Source organism: Geotrypetes seraphini, chromosome 10 (genome assembly GCF_902459505.1).
Source record: "Geotrypetes seraphini chromosome 10, aGeoSer1.1, whole genome shotgun sequence".
Classification (NCBI taxonomy): Eukaryota; Metazoa; Chordata; class Amphibia; order Gymnophiona; family Dermophiidae; genus Geotrypetes; species Geotrypetes seraphini.
Window position 1 is genome coordinate 74,405,816 of NC_047093.1, and position 17,652 is coordinate 74,423,467.

Sequence of the window (17,652 nt, forward strand, 5' to 3'; positions counted from 1 at the left end):
CACAGGCTGATATCAGCCAGACCAATATCAGCTGTGCCAACCTTGTAAAACTTAAGAAGTATATCAGTTGGATGAAATAGTTTGGATGAAATTTAATGGGCTAGCAACAAATTTGCTGCAAATCTCAATCAGAGTGATATAAATAGGATTGCAAGCTATTTAGGGGTCCTTTTACTAAGGTGAGCTAACTGATTTAGGCCCCCTTTTATCAAGCTGCGTTAGGTTTTTAAAAAAAATTCTGTGGTAAAAGCTCTGACGCTCATAGTGAGCCCTCCAAAACCTACTGTACTTACATAAAGATGACTGCAGGCATAAGGGCTATTGTGGTGTACAGGTAGGTACAGTAAGTTTGAATGACATAGTAACATAGTAACTGTATATGGCCGATTGGTGGAGGATGGGCTGGGGAGGGTTTCAATGGCTGGGAGGGTGTAGATGGACTGGCGTGAGCTTTGACGGAGACTTCAGTAGTTGGAACCTGAGAACAGTACCGGGAAGCGCTTTGGATTCTTGCCCAGAAATAGCTAAGAAGAAGAACCCCCCCCCCCCCCAACAAATTTTTAGATTGAATCAGGTTGGGCAGACTAGATGGACTATTTGGGTCTTTATCTGCCGTCATCTACTGTGTTACTATGATATCTTAAGACAGCATCTGGCTTCACATATGCTCCGCCCCTGTACTATCTGCATAGTGCTGACCAATGTTCATAGTAATGTGACATGTCTACATTGGCTTCCAGTGAGAGAGTGCTGTCAGTTTAAATTATTGATGATCGTGAACATGTTGGTTGATACTTCTAGGCCACTGTATCTTAAGGAACTTTTGGTGCCATACTGCCTGAGGAAAATTTTACCATCCAAAACCAGGTGTCTGTTTGAGACATCTGGAATTTGTTGCCAGAGAATGTGATGAAATTAGTTAGCTTAGCGGCGTTTAACAAAGGCTTGGATAGTTTCCTAAAAGAGAATTCCATAGGCCATTATTGAGATGGCTTGAGGAAATCCATTGCTTATTCCTAGCATAAGCAGCATAAAATCTGTTTTACTACTTGGGATCTAGCTAGGTACTTTGGACCTGGGTTGCCACTGTTGGAAACAGGACACTAGGCTTGATGGACCTTCGGTCTGTCCCAGTATGACAATTCTTATGTTCTTATGGCACTTCAGGATTACTGGTCCAGGCGGCTGAAATAATCTTTCTCAAGATTTGAGAGATCAACCTTCAGGTCTTTTCTCTGCTGCCATCTACTATGTTATGACATTATTGCTCTCTTTTTGGAGGAGACTGAAGACTTTACTATTTGTTCAGGCCTATGGAGCCCAGTTTTGATGTTTGCATATTGTATTTGAGAACTTTTGTTTTAATTCATTGGTTTTTTAAAAAAAATTTATAAACCATTTTTAATGGATTTTTTTTCCATAATAATGGTATAAAAATTTAATAAATAAATAATAATATCTCAGTCAGTGTTATCCAAATATGCTGTTATCTGCATAAAGGGGCTGATTCTATAAACAGGCATCCTGATTGTAGGTAGTGGTAGGCATCCTACCACTGTCTGGCAGCCAATCAGGAGGCACATTGTAAGAAAAAAACCTACCCAAAGCAGGCGGCCTACACTGTAGGCATTTTTACGGGTTTAGGGAGATGCGTAGGGACACCTAAGTTTGCCCAAGGCCTTAGGCATCTGAATCAATCAGAGCCTTAGGCCCTTCCCTAGTGCATCCCAGAATGCACCGGGAAGGGGAAGGTCTGCCATTTTGGAGTGGCAGGCTGGCCGGCCAGAGGGTGTGAGTATCCCTCCAGCTGGGCATTCAACTGAAAGGTATGGGGGAGGGCTGGGGGTAGAGTTAGGGGTGCGGAGTGGGGGTTTGAGCTTTGGGTGGTGTAGGGGTTTTGGGTTCAGGAGGGTCAAGTTCAGGGTGGTGGCAGCAGGAGGGAAAGGGTATCCCTCCTGCTTGGCCTGCTTCAGGGGGGGCTCCAGGGCAGGAGGGAATGGGCATCCCTCCTGCCTGGCTTATTTTGTGTGTGTGTGGGTGGGGGGGTTGTTCAGGGGTTCCGGAGGGAGGAAGTGGGCATCCTTCCGGTCGAGTTCACATGGGGTTTTGGGGGTTCTCTGCTACATCCACTCAGCTGATCGTGGCAGGAGTATTCACTTGCCACGATCAGCTGATGGCAAGGGACCTGGCGCTATTCTCTAACCAACATCTATGACATGGTTGCTGGTTAGCGAATCGGGCTAGTTAGGCAGGGTTGGGCATCTGTCCCTTAGGGCAGACAAGATTCTTAGGTGGCTGCATTAACCGGCGTCCTATACAGAATTTTCCCCAAAGTGCTTTTGAATATTTAGAAGTAAAATCTAATCCTCTAAGTAATAATCAATTTCAGAAGTGCACCCCCTCCTTAGGTACACGGGTGTAAGGGAGTGGGACGGAGGAGGAGGGGATTAGGAGGCAAAAGGACACCTTCCACAGGGCTCAGTATAGAGTGCATAGCCTTCAGCTTTGGGGAGGAATTTACATTCAGAGAACCTTAAATCCAAACGTCACATACCCCAGTCCTTGAACTGCCCATAACCCCTTACAAAACCCAGGTTTCTTTTGTCTCCCCAACCCCGATCCCTTGAATATGTAGCATGGAAATAAGAAACCAGGATGCACTTTAGAGAGCTCAGCAAAAAACAGTTTACACAATAATTTCAAGCAGAGTTGTTATTTACTACAAGGGGCCGCTGAAAAGTTCTCAGCCCAACCAACAAAGGTTGGGCAACAGTCTCCATCGAGAGCCATATACTTGATCCAGTGATTTTCAACTTTTTCAGTTCCAGTGGAAAAATGTGGCATAAAAAGTAGAAAACACTGGAATAAATGTATAGCGCTTGATGGGGACTGCTCCAACTTTGTTGTTTGGGCTGAGAACTTTTCAGTGGACCCTTGTATTTCCACCTATTAAGCAAACAAAAACTCAAATGCCCTCACCTGGAATACTGCGGCCAGCACTGGTCGCCGTACATGAAGAAGGACACGGTACTACTCGAAAGGGTCCAGAGAAGAATGACTAAAATGGTTACGGGGCTGGAGGAGTTGCCATACAGTGAGAGATTAGAGAAACTGGGCCTCTTCTCCCTTGAAAAGAGGAGACTGAGAGGGGAAATGATCAAAACATTCAAGATAATGAAGGGAATAGACTTAGTAGATAAGGACAGGTTGTTCACCCTCTCCAAGGTAGACAGAATGAGAGGGCACTCTCTAAAGTTAAAAGGGGATAGATTCCGTACAAACGTAAGGAAGTTCTTCTTCACCCAGAGAGTGGTGGAAAACTGGAACGCTCTTCCGGAGTCTGTCATAGGGGAAAACACCCTCCAGGGATTCAAGACAAAGTTAGACAAGTTCCTACTGAACCTGAACGTACGCAGGTAGGGCTAGTCTCAGTTAGGGCACTGGTCTTTGACCTAGGGGCCGCCGTGTGAGTGAAAGGAAATCAAAAGATCGATTGTAGCCTATACCTCAGCACCAGGAGAGAAATTGGATAAACTGGTTGGACCTTCTGGCCCCTTATCTGTTTTTAAATTCTTTATGAGAACATATATGATCTCTTAGGGGGGGAGGAAGAGATAGCAGATGATATGGATGGGCCACATGGCCTTTATCTGTTGTCAATAAACAGCCATACTAGCCCAGTATCTTGTATCCAACAGTGGCCAATCCAGGTCACAAGTACCTGGAAGATCCCCAAATAGTAGCAGTATTCCATGCTAACAATCCCAGGGGAAGCAGTGGCTTCCCCCTGGGCTGTTTCATCAGGAACTTGTCCAAACCTTTTTTAAACCCAGCTACGCTAACTGCTGTTATCACATCCTCTGACAAACAAGTTCCAGAGCTTAACTATTCTTTGAGTTATAAAAATTATTTCCTCCTATTTGTTTTAAAAGTATTTCTATGTAATTTCATTGTGTCCCCTGGTCTTTGTACTTCTTGAAAGAGTGAAAAGTTGATTCACTTTTACCCTTTCTACATCACTCAGGATTTTGTAGATCTCAGTCATATTCCCCCCTCAGCCATCTCTTTTCCAAACTGAAGAGCCCTAACCTCTTTAGCCTTTCCTCATACAAGAGGAGTTCCATCCCCTTTATCACTTTGGTTACTCTTCTTTGAACCTTTTCTAATTCTGCTATATCTTTTTTGAGTTACAGCAACTAGACTGAGAGCAATACCCTAGGTGAGGTCACATCAAGGTACGGTCACTCCAAGGTGAGGTCGCATCATTGAACAATACAGAGGCTTTATAATATTCTTGGTCTTATTTACCATCACTATCTTAATAATTCTTAGCATCCTATTTGCTTTTTTGGCCACTGCCACACACTGTCCACAATAACACCAAGATCTTTTTGGGGGGGATGCTGACTCCTAAGGTGGACTCTAGCATCACTTAACTATGTTTCATTTTTTGTTGTTGTTTTTAAACAAAGGTCTTGACACTTCTGCTTTTCTGCTCGATAGGATCTTTTTTGACAAATCCTTGTTCAACACCTTCCCTTGTCTATCCTTCCTGTGAGACGAGAGACTCAGACAATTTTTTTCAGTGTCTTCACTGGAGAGAAGACCAGTAGCATTCTATTGAAATACAACCCACTCTTTAGCCAAATGCTAATATCTCTCCTTCCGTGATAATCCAGCAGCAATCCAAAAAATCACTACATGGTGCCCTAAAAACTTGTTGCGTTCCATTTGCAAATTTCCTTCTTAAAAGACATCAAAGAGATTTTTTTTGTTGGTGGGGGGAGATTATTCTTTTTTTGCATAGAGACATAAAGATCTTTTTCATCTCTGTGCAGACACAGCTCATTGTGTGTTATCCACAACCAGAAAAGAGAATGACATGGAAGAACTGACTTGCTGGAAAAAAGGAGAAAATCATAGCAACACACAACGCTCACTCTATTTTCCAGTGTACAGGCTCTGAAATTAGCTTCTGACATTTTCTACGCCTTTCATGATAATCTTTGTAGCTGTGAAAATATTTTTTTTCTTTTAAAGGGAAAACATCCTCGTCTAAATCCTTTTCCTCCCCGCTTTGCCACTTACTGTAGCACTATTCCTCTGTACACCATCCCCCTAATTCTATAAAAAGGTACTAAAAACTGCATGCATAATTTTGGTCGCCTACCCAAATTGCGCATGCAACTTAATTGAATAACAAGCAAATTAGCACAGATAATTGACACTTTAACAAGCAATTATTGGTGTTAATTATAATCAATTACAAGTTATGAATGTAAATTTAGGCACAGGATCCACACCTGAATTTTAGTGTGAGTAAAAAAGAGGGCAAAGAAATGGGCGGGTCATTGGTGGATCATAGGCAGACCAGGGGCATTACTTAGAGTTACACATGTAATTGTTGACTAATGTAATCTAATCTAGTCTTCAGTTTATATACCGAGTCATCTCCCGTTGGAGCTCGACTCGGTGTACAAGTGGTCAAAGACCAGAAGACACATGAAAGTAAAAAAGATAAGAAAAAAGAGGTTAGTTAGATCTATCTTAAAAGTAGATATTGTAATGCTTTCAATTAATAGATTCTATAGGTAAACTGTTTAGATATTGTGAGAACAACAGAGTTTTTAAGACTTTACAAAATCATTGTAGTTGTCCTGTCAATCTAACAGAATCAGGAAGTCCATTCCAAGTCTCTACCAACTTGAAAGCAAAAGACTGACTAAGCTTCCCAACAGATTTAATTCCCTTAATAGAAGGGAACAATAATTTATATCTCTGTGTATTCCTCAGGTAGCAGGATCTGAGAGTATTCCAATGTAAAGGGAGCGAAGGATCCAATATTCCATAGAGAAGTTTAAAAACAACACATGCGCATATGAACTGAATCCTAAAATGAATTGGGAGCCAATGAAGCTTTCTTAGCAAAGGAGAGACAAGATCATACTTTCGTTTCCTGAAAATAAGTTTTGTATCAACTGAAGGCGTTGTAAACTGCCCTTCTTGATACCCAGATAAACAGAATTGCAGTAGTCTAAAAGGGCAAACACAGTGAGCTGTATCAACACTGAAAAATGTTCCTGATGGAATAGTGATCTAAATTTTTTCAACATGCACAGGCTAAAAAAGTATTTTTTCACTAAAGAATTTATCTGTTCGTGGAATGTGAGTGATGAGTCCAGGATAATACCCAGAACTCTGGAAGAAAACTCAATTGTAGTGAAATACCTGATTTCAATGTAACAGAGGTAGGGAGATTTTCCAACCTTGGCCCAGCTCAAAGCAATTTCATTTTAGCAGCATTCAATTTCATTTGGATGGACGTCGCTCACGATTGAAGTTTAGAAATACAACAATCTATGTTTTAGACTAAGTTGCTAAGATCAGAGTTGACTTCCTAAATTTAGTTGCAGTTTCTGGGTGTAAGTACTATTGCATAAACCACATTTTGCATGGTTTATAGAATAGCACTTTATTCAGCGCTGATTTTTTTATTATTTATTTATATATTTATGCTTTTACAAGTTGAATAAACAAAACTGAAAGGAAATATAACAATCCAAAAACATGAAACAAATAATACAAATTATAAAATAATTCCACACTAGTGACTATGACTAAAGTCCACATTATGAGGAGAGAGAATCAATCACTTCCAAGGGTAGTTTGATTCCAGGAAATATTCTAAATTAAATCAATCAAATTACAGAGTGCAGTTGGAGTCAATTAATTAATGGCCTGATTGGCTGATTCCATGGAAGTCTCTGGAATTCTTATAGTTGCTTTATCCTCAAGAAAGAATTGCAATTGATCGGGTTCATAAAAAATATATCTATTACCCTGATAGGTAATGCAACATTTTCTAGGAAAACGTAACTGAAATGTTGCTCCCAAACTCAAAACAGATTGACAACAGGCCAGGAATTTCTTACGTCTGGCTTACGTCCACTTCGATACATCAGGAAAAATAGAAATTTTGAATCCATGAAATTCCACATTTTCAGTCCTATAAAACAGACGAAGAATTGCTTCTTTATCTTGAAGAAAGTAGCTCTAACCACAATTTCCTCTTGAGATGTCTCCAGCATGCCAGTGAGATCCAATCCTCCTAGCAATGCATTTCCTTTTTCTTTATCCTCTTTTGGCAAGTTTAGGTAATATATCTTTTGTAACGGTGGCATATTATTTTCAGGAAATTTCAAAACTATATTTAAAAAGGAATGAAATAAATCTCTAGGTGATTGAAATTTGGAAACAGGAAAATTTAAGAGTCTCAAGTTCAAATTCCCATTTGCATTTTCCAAATTTTCTATTTTCCTAGTGAGTAGAACCTTTTCCTTCAATTGTAAATTAGTAGAAACCTTCACTTCTGCCACTGATTTCTCCAATTTGTCCATTCTAAGAGACTGTTGTTGGAATTTCTCTTCAAAAGTTTTACATTGAACATTAGTATTCTGTACTGAGGCAACAAACTGGGAGCATACCTAATACAAAGTCTCCAAGGCACTCCAGATCACCTCCATGACTATCACCACTGGTTTAATCAGAGGAGCAGGGATAGATATTCCAGGGGACTCCACCAAAGGTTTCACCTCCTCATTCCCTGCTACACTCTGAAGTTCAGGTCCTCCGTACACTAATGCCGACTGTGAGAAAGTCGGCAAGCTGTGATTCCCATCCGGGGTCAGGGGTGAGACCTGCAAAGCCGCTGGAGACATCAATTCCAGTGCTTCCTGTGCAGCTGAGGGTGTCCCAGACATCGTTCCAGGACGCAGAGGAACTCCAGGCCCCAAAGGGCTGAGCGATACTTCACCCTCCAAGATCGAGGTCTCAGCACTGATTTTTTTACGAAGTCTTGTAAGGCTGCCTTATGAGGTCTTGGCAGCTATCTTGAAACTCTCTGAGTGGTGGAGACAGCTATTACGGCAAGGGCAGGAAAGTGTTGGGCTCTTTCCTGGCCCCTAAGAGGCCCCTAGATCACCAGGGATGTTAAGGTAGGGAGCATGGGGGAGGGGAGGGTCAGTTTGGTTTTTGGCTGTACTGCGAGGAAAGGAGTGGGGCCAGGTCTGGGAGATGAGAGGGTCAGGTCTGGGCTGTGCCATGGGGGAAGGAGGTGGGCTGGGTCGTGGTTGTACCATGGGAGTGATAGCAGTGCAGAGAGACAGGACAGAGTAGAGTAGGGAGGGATGTCAGCCAGCTTGCTAATCAGCCTGCCTGCCAACTAGCCTGCTAGCCAACCAGTCAGCTATCCAGCCTGCTAAGCAGCCAGCCAGAGCATGGAGGGGAGAGGAGAGAGATGCTGGTTGTTAGGAAAGGGAAGGAGACAGAGATGCTGGAGGGGAGGGAGGGAGGAAGGAAAGAAGAGAAAGAGAGACCAGAGCATGGGGAGGGGGAGGGGGAGGAGGGAAAGAAAAGAAGAGAAAGAGATGCCAGAGCATGGGGGGAATGGTAGCGACAAAGAGGGGAGAGAGAAAAATGGCTAGGAGGAATAGCTTAAATGAATCATGTATGAAGGAGAGATGGGGCACAGCCTGGATGGAAGAGTGAGAGGGTAGACAGTTTATGGAAGGGGCATAGAAAGAGGAAAGAAACCATATGGATGGGAGAGGGAGGGTGGACTGTGAATGGAAGGGAAAAAATGAAGATGACAAAAGATGATAAACGGAAGGTAAAAGATTTTGTTTTGTTGCTTTAGAATAAAGTAGTATTACATTACATTACATTAGTGACTTCTATTCCGCCTGTACCTTGCAGTTCTAGGTGGATTACAACAGAAGATAACTGGACATTTCCAGGAATATTACAATTTAGGGAGCTGTTTACATAATTGAGACTTTGAGGAGAAATTACAAGAGAGGTAGAGACTTTGAGGGGGGAACTTTACAAGGGAGGGGATGTATTGATAAATGTTTATAAACAGAAAGTGGAAATAAGGTAATCTTTTATTGGACTATTTCTAATACTTTTTTTTTTACTAACTTTTGCAGACCAAAACTCCCTTCCTCAGATCAGGTCAGGATACTTTAACAGCAGTATACTGTACTGACCTGAGGAAAGAGGTTTTAGCATCCGAAAACTTATTGAAAAATTGCATGATCTTATTTTCCATTTATTGTTTTATTTTTATTTGTTAATTTGTAAAGAGGTGATTGTTGTCAGTTTTTTAAAAATTTGCATTGGCTATCTTTATATTTTGCACAGTATTTGGGGACATGTGTCATTGTTTCTGTGCTGTTGCATTGTATGCAGAATCTAGCTTCTTGGTGTTTCAGTTTAATTTTTGTCTACATATTTCTTATTGTTAGTTTATAGATACTTATCTCATGCTCAATGAGGGTCTGTGAGAGAGGCCAGTTATTCTGTTATCATTGAATGTCTATGTAGAACAATCTGTATTAATCCAGTCTGTTTAGTGGCTTGGAAATAAGAGTATTTCTAAAACAGTGCTAAATTTGAACAGTTATAGTGGACGTTGATATTCTTTTGTCTGTTTGGGCTGTTTGGTTTCTCACTGAAAAGGCAATAAGCCATGTGCTATAGGTTAATGTTAAGAACTGCCTGTATAGGTTTCAAGGTTCCTAGAAATGACTGAGAGAAAAGTACTCTTTTACAAAGCCACGGTAGCGATGGTGTCGTGGTAAATGCACTGAATCCCTAGAGGCTCTAAGTTAGTTGTGTGTGATATGCTGAGGTCTGTTCTTGATCTGCCTCAGGGACTTCGTGGCAAAATTACATTATTTGCTGATGACGCTAAACTATGCAACGTTGTGGGCAACGCAGCAGAACCAGATAGTGCAACCATGCCTGACAATATGAAGCAGGACCTGTTTTTGCTGGAACAATGGTCCAGTACTTGGCAACTGAATTTTAATGTCAAAACATGTAAGGTGATGCACCTTAGTAGCGGAAATCCATGCAGAACATACACCCTGAATGGTGAAAACCTAACAAGAACTGTAGCAGAATGGGACTTGGGAGTAATCATCCGGGAAGATATGAAAGCGGCCAATCAGGTGGAGAAAGCTTCGACAAAGGAAAGACAAATGCTGGGTTGCATCAGAAGGAGCTTTATCAGCCGAAAGCCTGAAGTCATACTGCCGTTATACAGATCCATGGTGAGACCTCACCTGGAGTACTGTGTTCAGTTTTGGAGGCCACATTATATAAAGGACGTGAAGAGGATGGAGTCGATTCAGCGAATGGCCACTAGGATGGTCTACGGACTTAAAGATCTCCCATATGAAGAACGTCTGAGCAGACTACGCTTATATTCTCTCGAAGAATGCAGACAAAGGGGGGACATGATAGAAACATTCAAATACATCACGGGCCGCATTGAGGTGGAGGATGAAATCTTTTTTCCTACGGGTCCCACGGCGACAAGAGGGCATCCGCTAAAACTCAAGGGGGGGTGGTTTCATGGGGACACCAGGAAATACTTCTTCACCGAAAGGGTAATTGATTGATGGAATAGTCTTCCACGTCAGGTAGTCAAGGCCAGTATCACGCTAGACTTCAAGGGTCGATGGGACAGACAGGTGGGGTCGCTCAAGAGGAATGCTTAATAGATGGAATCTCGAGGGAGAGAGGGTTCTTGAGTGGGCAGACTTGTTGGGCCATCGGCCCTTTTCTGCCATCATACTCTATGTTTCTATGTTTCTATGATACGTTTGCAATTATGTCTGGTTTTCTCACAACAACAAAAAAATCACTTGCTTTATTTGTTGTGATTTTGTGAACTGAATATGAACTAACATTTTTGGGAGAGCTGGACTAATATTGAGCTGATGTTTGGTTTTCTGTGTGCAATACAGAACCTAGCATGCCTCACAAGTTGTACTTTTTATTGATGTTTTTTCAATCAAAATAAAAGTTAGAACCCCCCCCCCCACCCAACATCTATACACTATAGGCTTAAAGGGCCTGATTCTGTAAACGCACATCCTGATGGTAGGTGGCAGTAGGCGTCCTACCACCATCTCACAGCCAATTGGGATGCACATTAAAAAACCAAACAAACAGGGAAAGAACGCCTACATTGTAGGCACTTATGGATGTCCAAGACATGGTGTGGCCGTGGTTTTCCCTGGAAATAGCCTTGGGCATCAGTAAGCATCCTGGCGCGAGACAGATGCCTTAAATCTAGGCCTTTAAAAAGCTTGCCTACATTTAAGGCATATGTCAGTGAACGTAGATATGATTCTTTTTAGGACACCGATGCGTGATTGACACGTGATCGGCATCTGCCTCTTAGGTGGCCGCTGAGATCAACGTCCTATAGAGAATCAGGCCCAAAATGTTTATTTGCAATGCCTTAGAGCAGGCCCACAAAATTGCATAAAATTATCTATCTGTTCCTGATTCGCCTGGGTTTGTTGTCTTACCTTAAAGAGCTCAGGTGCCTGCTTCTTCAGCTTCTCCATCTTCAATTCATTTTCACAAGGGTTCAGCGAGGAGGGTGGAGCTGTGCAGGAACACTTGCAGTCTGCCCCTGAGCTGACAGTCTCAACAGTGTAAAAATCCTCCATGCGCACGCTGCCATCCTTGATACGGCTGCAGGCGTCCTTGCTCAAAGGTCGCAGGATGCATTTGCAACGGCAATCAGAACCTTCCGATGTCATGCGAACCTGGTCGATCTCCCCTAAAACCTGTTAGAACACCCACCCACCCACAAAACAAAACAAAAATGAAACCCCAGTGAATACAAGATGAAATCACACCAGCTGTGACATATAAGGAAGTTACTGATAGAAGCAGTGGGTTCAACCAGTCAGCTCATTTGTACCTGCCTGCCATCCTTTCACAGACGCTTAGAAGAAAATTCTCTAAAAGGCACCTAAAGATAGGCACCATATAGACTCCTATGTTATGCACATCAAGTTTCAAGGTTATTAAAATTTTGTTATACCACTAAATCATATATTTAAAAATGCAAAATACAAGTGAAGGTTTGACATACAAAGACTTGACAAAACAGAAAGACAAACTGGAACAAGAGGGAAATTGGTAGAACTACATTATTTAAAAAGAAAGCACAAGTGGAAAGAACATTAGGAAATGGAGCTGGGGACAGGTAAATCAATAAAGTTCGAAAAGATCACATCCTTAACGGGACGGTTAGACATTAAAAGCGTCTTTAAACAGGTAGGTTTTTAATTTAGACTTGAAGTCAGATACTGACATGTCTTCTCTTAAGTAATTCGGAGTGGCGTTCCAGAGGATGGGAGCTGTAATCGAGAAAATGTATGAGCGCATTGTATGGCGAGGAGATTTTGAGATATGGAGCGGAGGGATCTTTGGGGGGGGGGGCATATGGAACAAGCAACCTATTCAAGAAATCAGGGAATTGACAGAACGGATTTTGAATATTAGTAATAACTTAATTAGTATATTGGCTTCAATTATGAACTTTAATAAGCTCATAATTGAAAAAAAGAAATTGGGTGATAAGCGTCTATGTTCTTACACATGATTCAACGTACAATAGGCGACTAATGGTGCCTAACTCCAAAGTAGGCGTGTTTAGGAATGGAGAAGGACTCAGGCACCATTAGGTGCAACTCTTTAAAGTTCTTAGGTGCCTAAAATGTGGGCTTTTAAAACCCTGGCCTACACCGAGGCACCTATTAGGCTCCTAAGTTTCAGTTAGGCATGATTCTGTAACGGGTGCCTGTGTGATTGGCAAGAAATAGGTGCCTAACCTTAGGTGCCTGTCTTTTTAGACACCCAATTACAGAATCTATCTCTAAATAGTCTTGGGTCTTCTTATACCTCCTTTGCCACTGGGATCCCATGAAGTGCAGTTTTATCACTGGGCACTTGCTTGTGCACGTAAATGTACAGAATAGTGCCACTTTAGCAGCTGAAGGCAAGTGACTAGCACATAAATGCAAGGGGCATTCACAAGGGCAGAGCATGGGAGGGTCATGGGCAGTGCTGTCACTTACATGTGCAACTTACAGAACAGAGTAAGTTAAGCATGTCTTTGCAGTACTTAGGGCCTGCAGTCATGCCAGGTCTTTGGCTGGTGTAATTGTGGGCATATAAATGTAAGGCACACTGTATCCTATAACTGAATCTGGGTGCCTAGATGCTTTCATACCATTGGCCAATCCGATCATTGGCCAATCCGGGGAATGGGATATTCAGCCAAATAGCACTGAATATCAGTCGGTTGGCACCTAACATTGGATGCCAGCTTACAGAATTGCCTCTGCAATGCCTTTGAAAATCAATGGCTTAAGGAGTTATACAATATTAACCAACTGCTGGTCTGAACACTGCCAGGACAAGGAAAACATAGAAAGGGGAGAGGCGCCTCTTCTGTTTGTCCTACCAATCCTCTCCTTCTAAGGCAGTTTTCGCAACTCTATCCTCGGGAAGTACCTCACCAGTTAGACTTTTAGGATATTTGTAAAAGTCTGCATGAGACAGATCTACATACATTGGATGCAGTGGCATAGTAAGGGTGAGTGGCACTCAGGGCGGTGGCACCGCTCCTCTGCCCCCCTCCCCCGCCGCGCACGCACCGCCATTCCCATACCTTTTTAGCTTCTCCGACATGAGCAGATGCTCATGTTGGTGTCGGCTTGACCTTTACATCACTTCCTAGATGCAGGTACCAGAAGTGATGTCAGAGAGAGTACCAATGCCGACATGGGCAGCAACCTCGCGCTGGGGAACTAAAAAAAGGTACAGGGAAGGCAAGGAGAGGAGTGGGGGTGGGGGGCAGAGAGGAGGAAGGGTGCCGTGCCATTAGGAAAACAGCACCCGGAGTGGACTGCCCCCCCACTCCCCTTACTATGCCACTGGTTGGAGGCAGTGCATGGAAATTTGGGACTCGAAATTCAGCTGGTGGCAATCGGAGTTTTGTGGACCACCATAGACATTATCCCAAGAAATTCAATGCCGGTTCATGTGTGAGCTAAAGTGCTAAACTTCAGAGGACATGGAAGCGGCAAAATCATAGCAGGTTAAGTGCGATAGACAGCAATTAACTCGCTATGGTGAAGCACATAGAGATGGGACTGACATCTACCACATGCAGGCCTATTTATGTATTTACCTTAACTGATTAAGAGCTTACTATCAGCATTTAACTGGCTAAGTGATGACCCTGCCCCTGGAACATCCAAACAGGGCCATAGTGAGCTACTGTATGTACAAGCAGCGCACCCAAAATTAGGTGCTAGGAAGATTCTTGCTAAACTAGCATTCTGCACAATGTTCTGTGCAGAATACCCTTAACTAGGGTTACCATATGGCTCCAGGAAAAAGAGGACGGATTGAGATATCCAGGTTTTACTTCTATTGCTTTCAATGGAAGTAAAACCCAGATGTCTCTATCCACCCTCCTTACTTCCTAATTTTGGGTGCCATTTTCGGAATGATGACAGAGTCAATGTTTCCAATGTTAGAAACTGTAATAAAATTGAATCACTGTGTCTTCTTCCAGGATTTGGGGAGCCACTTAAATCCCCTCAGAGTGTAAGAAGGTAGAAGAAGCCTGAATTTCACTACTCCACATCATTAAAGTTTAGCTTTCCCCATCTAGATCATTTACCATTATTTGTTCGGTTTCTAAACTCACTTTTCCCTGAACAGAAAAATCTTATGGACATTTTTTTTAAGCCTTTATTAACCAGATGTTTCCATATATTGCACAGGGGAGAGTTCCACCCCACAGCAGCCTTCAGTGGACCGGTTGGCTCTCATTAATTATCTCACTACATAATTTACTTTAGAAAATGAACATTGCCATCCATTATGTTATGTGATCTCTACATTCCTCAATCAATTCACATTTACTTGAGACGGGGACACTCAAAACGACTTCCTAAGGGGGGAAAGTTCTCCTGAATGCTTTGACAACAGTTAGCCAAAATTGTTTCAGTGGGTTAAAAGTGACCTACTTCAGGTAGAACATTGAGCCTTCTTTAATTGGAAATGACATGTATACAAGTAAGTCAAGGGAACTAATGAATCTTAAAGCCATTCATTTACAGTGAAGCTTTCTTGTTTATTTGCCACAGATCCATCACTGTGGGGAAGCCATTAAAATTCTCACCTAGTAACTTCTTTAGCTAATGAAGAGCAGGGCTGTAAATCTGGAATAAGGACATACCGTATTTAAGTTTTAAGGGGGTGGGTGTTCTGTAGAGACCCTATTCTTTCTCCTTCCCATCCATTCCTCACTAAGGAGTCGGGACAACCATCTCAGCATCTTGCCCATAGCCGAGAAAGGATATAGATCTCAATGTAGCCAGTCTGTGTTGCTGCATGACCACTGTTTAGATCAGGGTTGTCCAACATCAGTCCTCGAGAGCCGCAATCCAGCCGGGTTTTCAGGATTTGCATGAGATTTCTTTGCATGCACTGCTTCCATTGTATGCAAATAGATCTCATGCATATTCATTCATTTTTGAATGCCATTTATAGAATCCCCCCCGGGGCATTTTTATACGAAGGCACCTATTTGAGCACTATTTCATAGACACGAGGGGTGCTTACATGTCTTGACCTCAACTGGTCAAAACTGAATCACTTTACAGGTCTGATATAAAGTATGTATCTCAGCTGAACATCAAACCGGTGTTATTTTTAATAAAAAAAACTCTTATAAGTTCAGTAATGCCATTCATCTCATTCCAACTTCATAAGAATCAATCAGATTTAATCAATTTATATTTCAAGAGCCATCAGAAGCGACACTCTAAAGCAGTGTTTTTCAACCTTTTTACATCTATGGACCGGCAGAAATAAAAGAATTATTCTGTGGACCAGCATCAGTCCATGGACTGGCGGTTGAAGAACAATGGGCTAAGTCGTGGGTCAGACCCCACCCATCTCTACCCAATCTCCACCCCAGACCCTGCCCCCATAATAGTACTAATTGCACCTTGCACTTCCCGTGCCTCATCTGGAAACCTTCCCTCTGACGTTGCAACGTCAGAGAGAAGGCTTCCGGTTCAGGCGCAGGATGCCCGTAGGAGCCACTGCCCGTGGCTTTGTGCACTGAATCAGTTAGGAAGAGGGAGCTGGCTCGAAGATAATGCCACATCGATCGCACCGTGGACCGGCGGTTGAAGAACACTGATGCACGTGCTGGCCCTGTGGACCGGCAGGAAATTTCTGTGGACCGGCACTGGTCCATGGACCGGTGGTTGAAGAACACTGCTCTAAAGTACACAAAGTACTACAGTTTATAAAGTTGCTTGTCACTCTGCTTCTTCATCGGCTCATCTACATACTTATATTCTTATTCTTATTAATTAGAAACTTCTGAAAACTCTGGCGTGGCATATAGCCTAACGTATACCCATAGGTATTAGATTGCACTGCTGCTGACATGCATGTTTCATATGCAAATCACTGCTTCAGAGCGCGGTATTTCTTAATATCACAGTTTTACGTGGCAGGCACAAATGCTCACGTCAGCAAAAGCCATCTGTTTATAAAACACCAGCATAAGCAGCAGAAATTGTGCCTTTTAAATGCAAGTGTGGACATTTTTACGTATTTTATAATCCACATGTGTAATGGCCAAACTATGCCCCTTTAGATACTTTCATCATGTCAATGTGGATATTTTTTACGCTATTTGCTATTTTATAAGATGCTGCTCACAAGCATTTGTGGCCACATATATGTGAAAATGACTAAAAAATTACCCCCTTTCTGTTTCCATCTATTCCTAGTCAAATCATGCCTATCAATTGAGCATAAGAATGGCCCAAGCAGCTGCAAGGTATAGCAGTTACTAACTTGGAATGGATTCTGATTGTAATCTGATCGTTTAATCTTCCATAATGATTGTGCTACCTATAAATAGCAAAGAAATCTGAAAAGTTAAAAAAAGCACCACAGCACTTCTCTTAGGAAAGAACTGATTTTAAACCAAGGGCCTCATTTACTAACATACCGTAACCGGTTAATTACATTGCATTAGTGATTTTTATTCCGCCATTACCTTGCGGTTCAAGATCTCAATGTGTATTAATATACATTACTGTGATTCAAGGCACAATTAATGCAAGCCCCATTTCTCCAAATGGGGTCTATTTATTAACTATGCACCTATTTGATTAATGCACATTAGCTGGTTAACACATTAGTAAATGAGACCCCTATTTAGAAAAAAAAAAAAAAAAATCAAAAACATAACTGATCTCCTCTTTGATTTGATTTATTATATTTGATATACCGCTAGCACATCAGTATTAAGCAGTTTACAACAGTAATACAATAGAAACAAGGGATTATTCCTCTCTGTCCCATTGAGCTCACAGTCTAATTACAGTAGTTATGGAAGAAGTATTTAATTACATGCTCGAGAAATAGGAAAGAAAAAGGAGTACAACAAGGCTGGACATAGGAAAACTACAAAATATAGGGCTCCTTTTACAAAGCTGCGCTAGCGGTTTTAACGCCAGCATTGAGCTGGCATTAGTTCTAGCCACGTAGCCTGGGTTTAGTGCGCGCTAAAATTCTGCATGCGCTAAAAATGCTATCGCAGCTTTGTAAAAGGAGCCCTTAGTATCAATGCATAAAAAAAAGAAAGAAAAGTCAATCCAGGTCACTAGTACCTGGCCAAAACCCAAAGAGTAGCAATATTCCTTGCTACCGATCCAGGGCAAACAGTGGCTTTGACGT

At 42.1% G+C, this 17,652-nt stretch overlaps 1 protein-coding gene across 1 annotated transcript in view; it reads right to left on the bottom strand.

Annotated features, from left to right (window-relative positions):
* Nucleotides 1–17,652, bottom strand: part of OLFML2A (olfactomedin like 2A) — a 151,820-nt gene that overhangs the window by 49,004 nt on the left and 85,164 nt on the right. Inside the window, exon 2 of the mRNA XM_033961270.1 lies at nt 11,385–11,648. Coding sequence (XP_033817161.1) covers nt 11,385–11,648 — 264 coding nt within the window. The remainder of the gene's footprint in view (nt 1–11,384; nt 11,649–17,652) is intronic.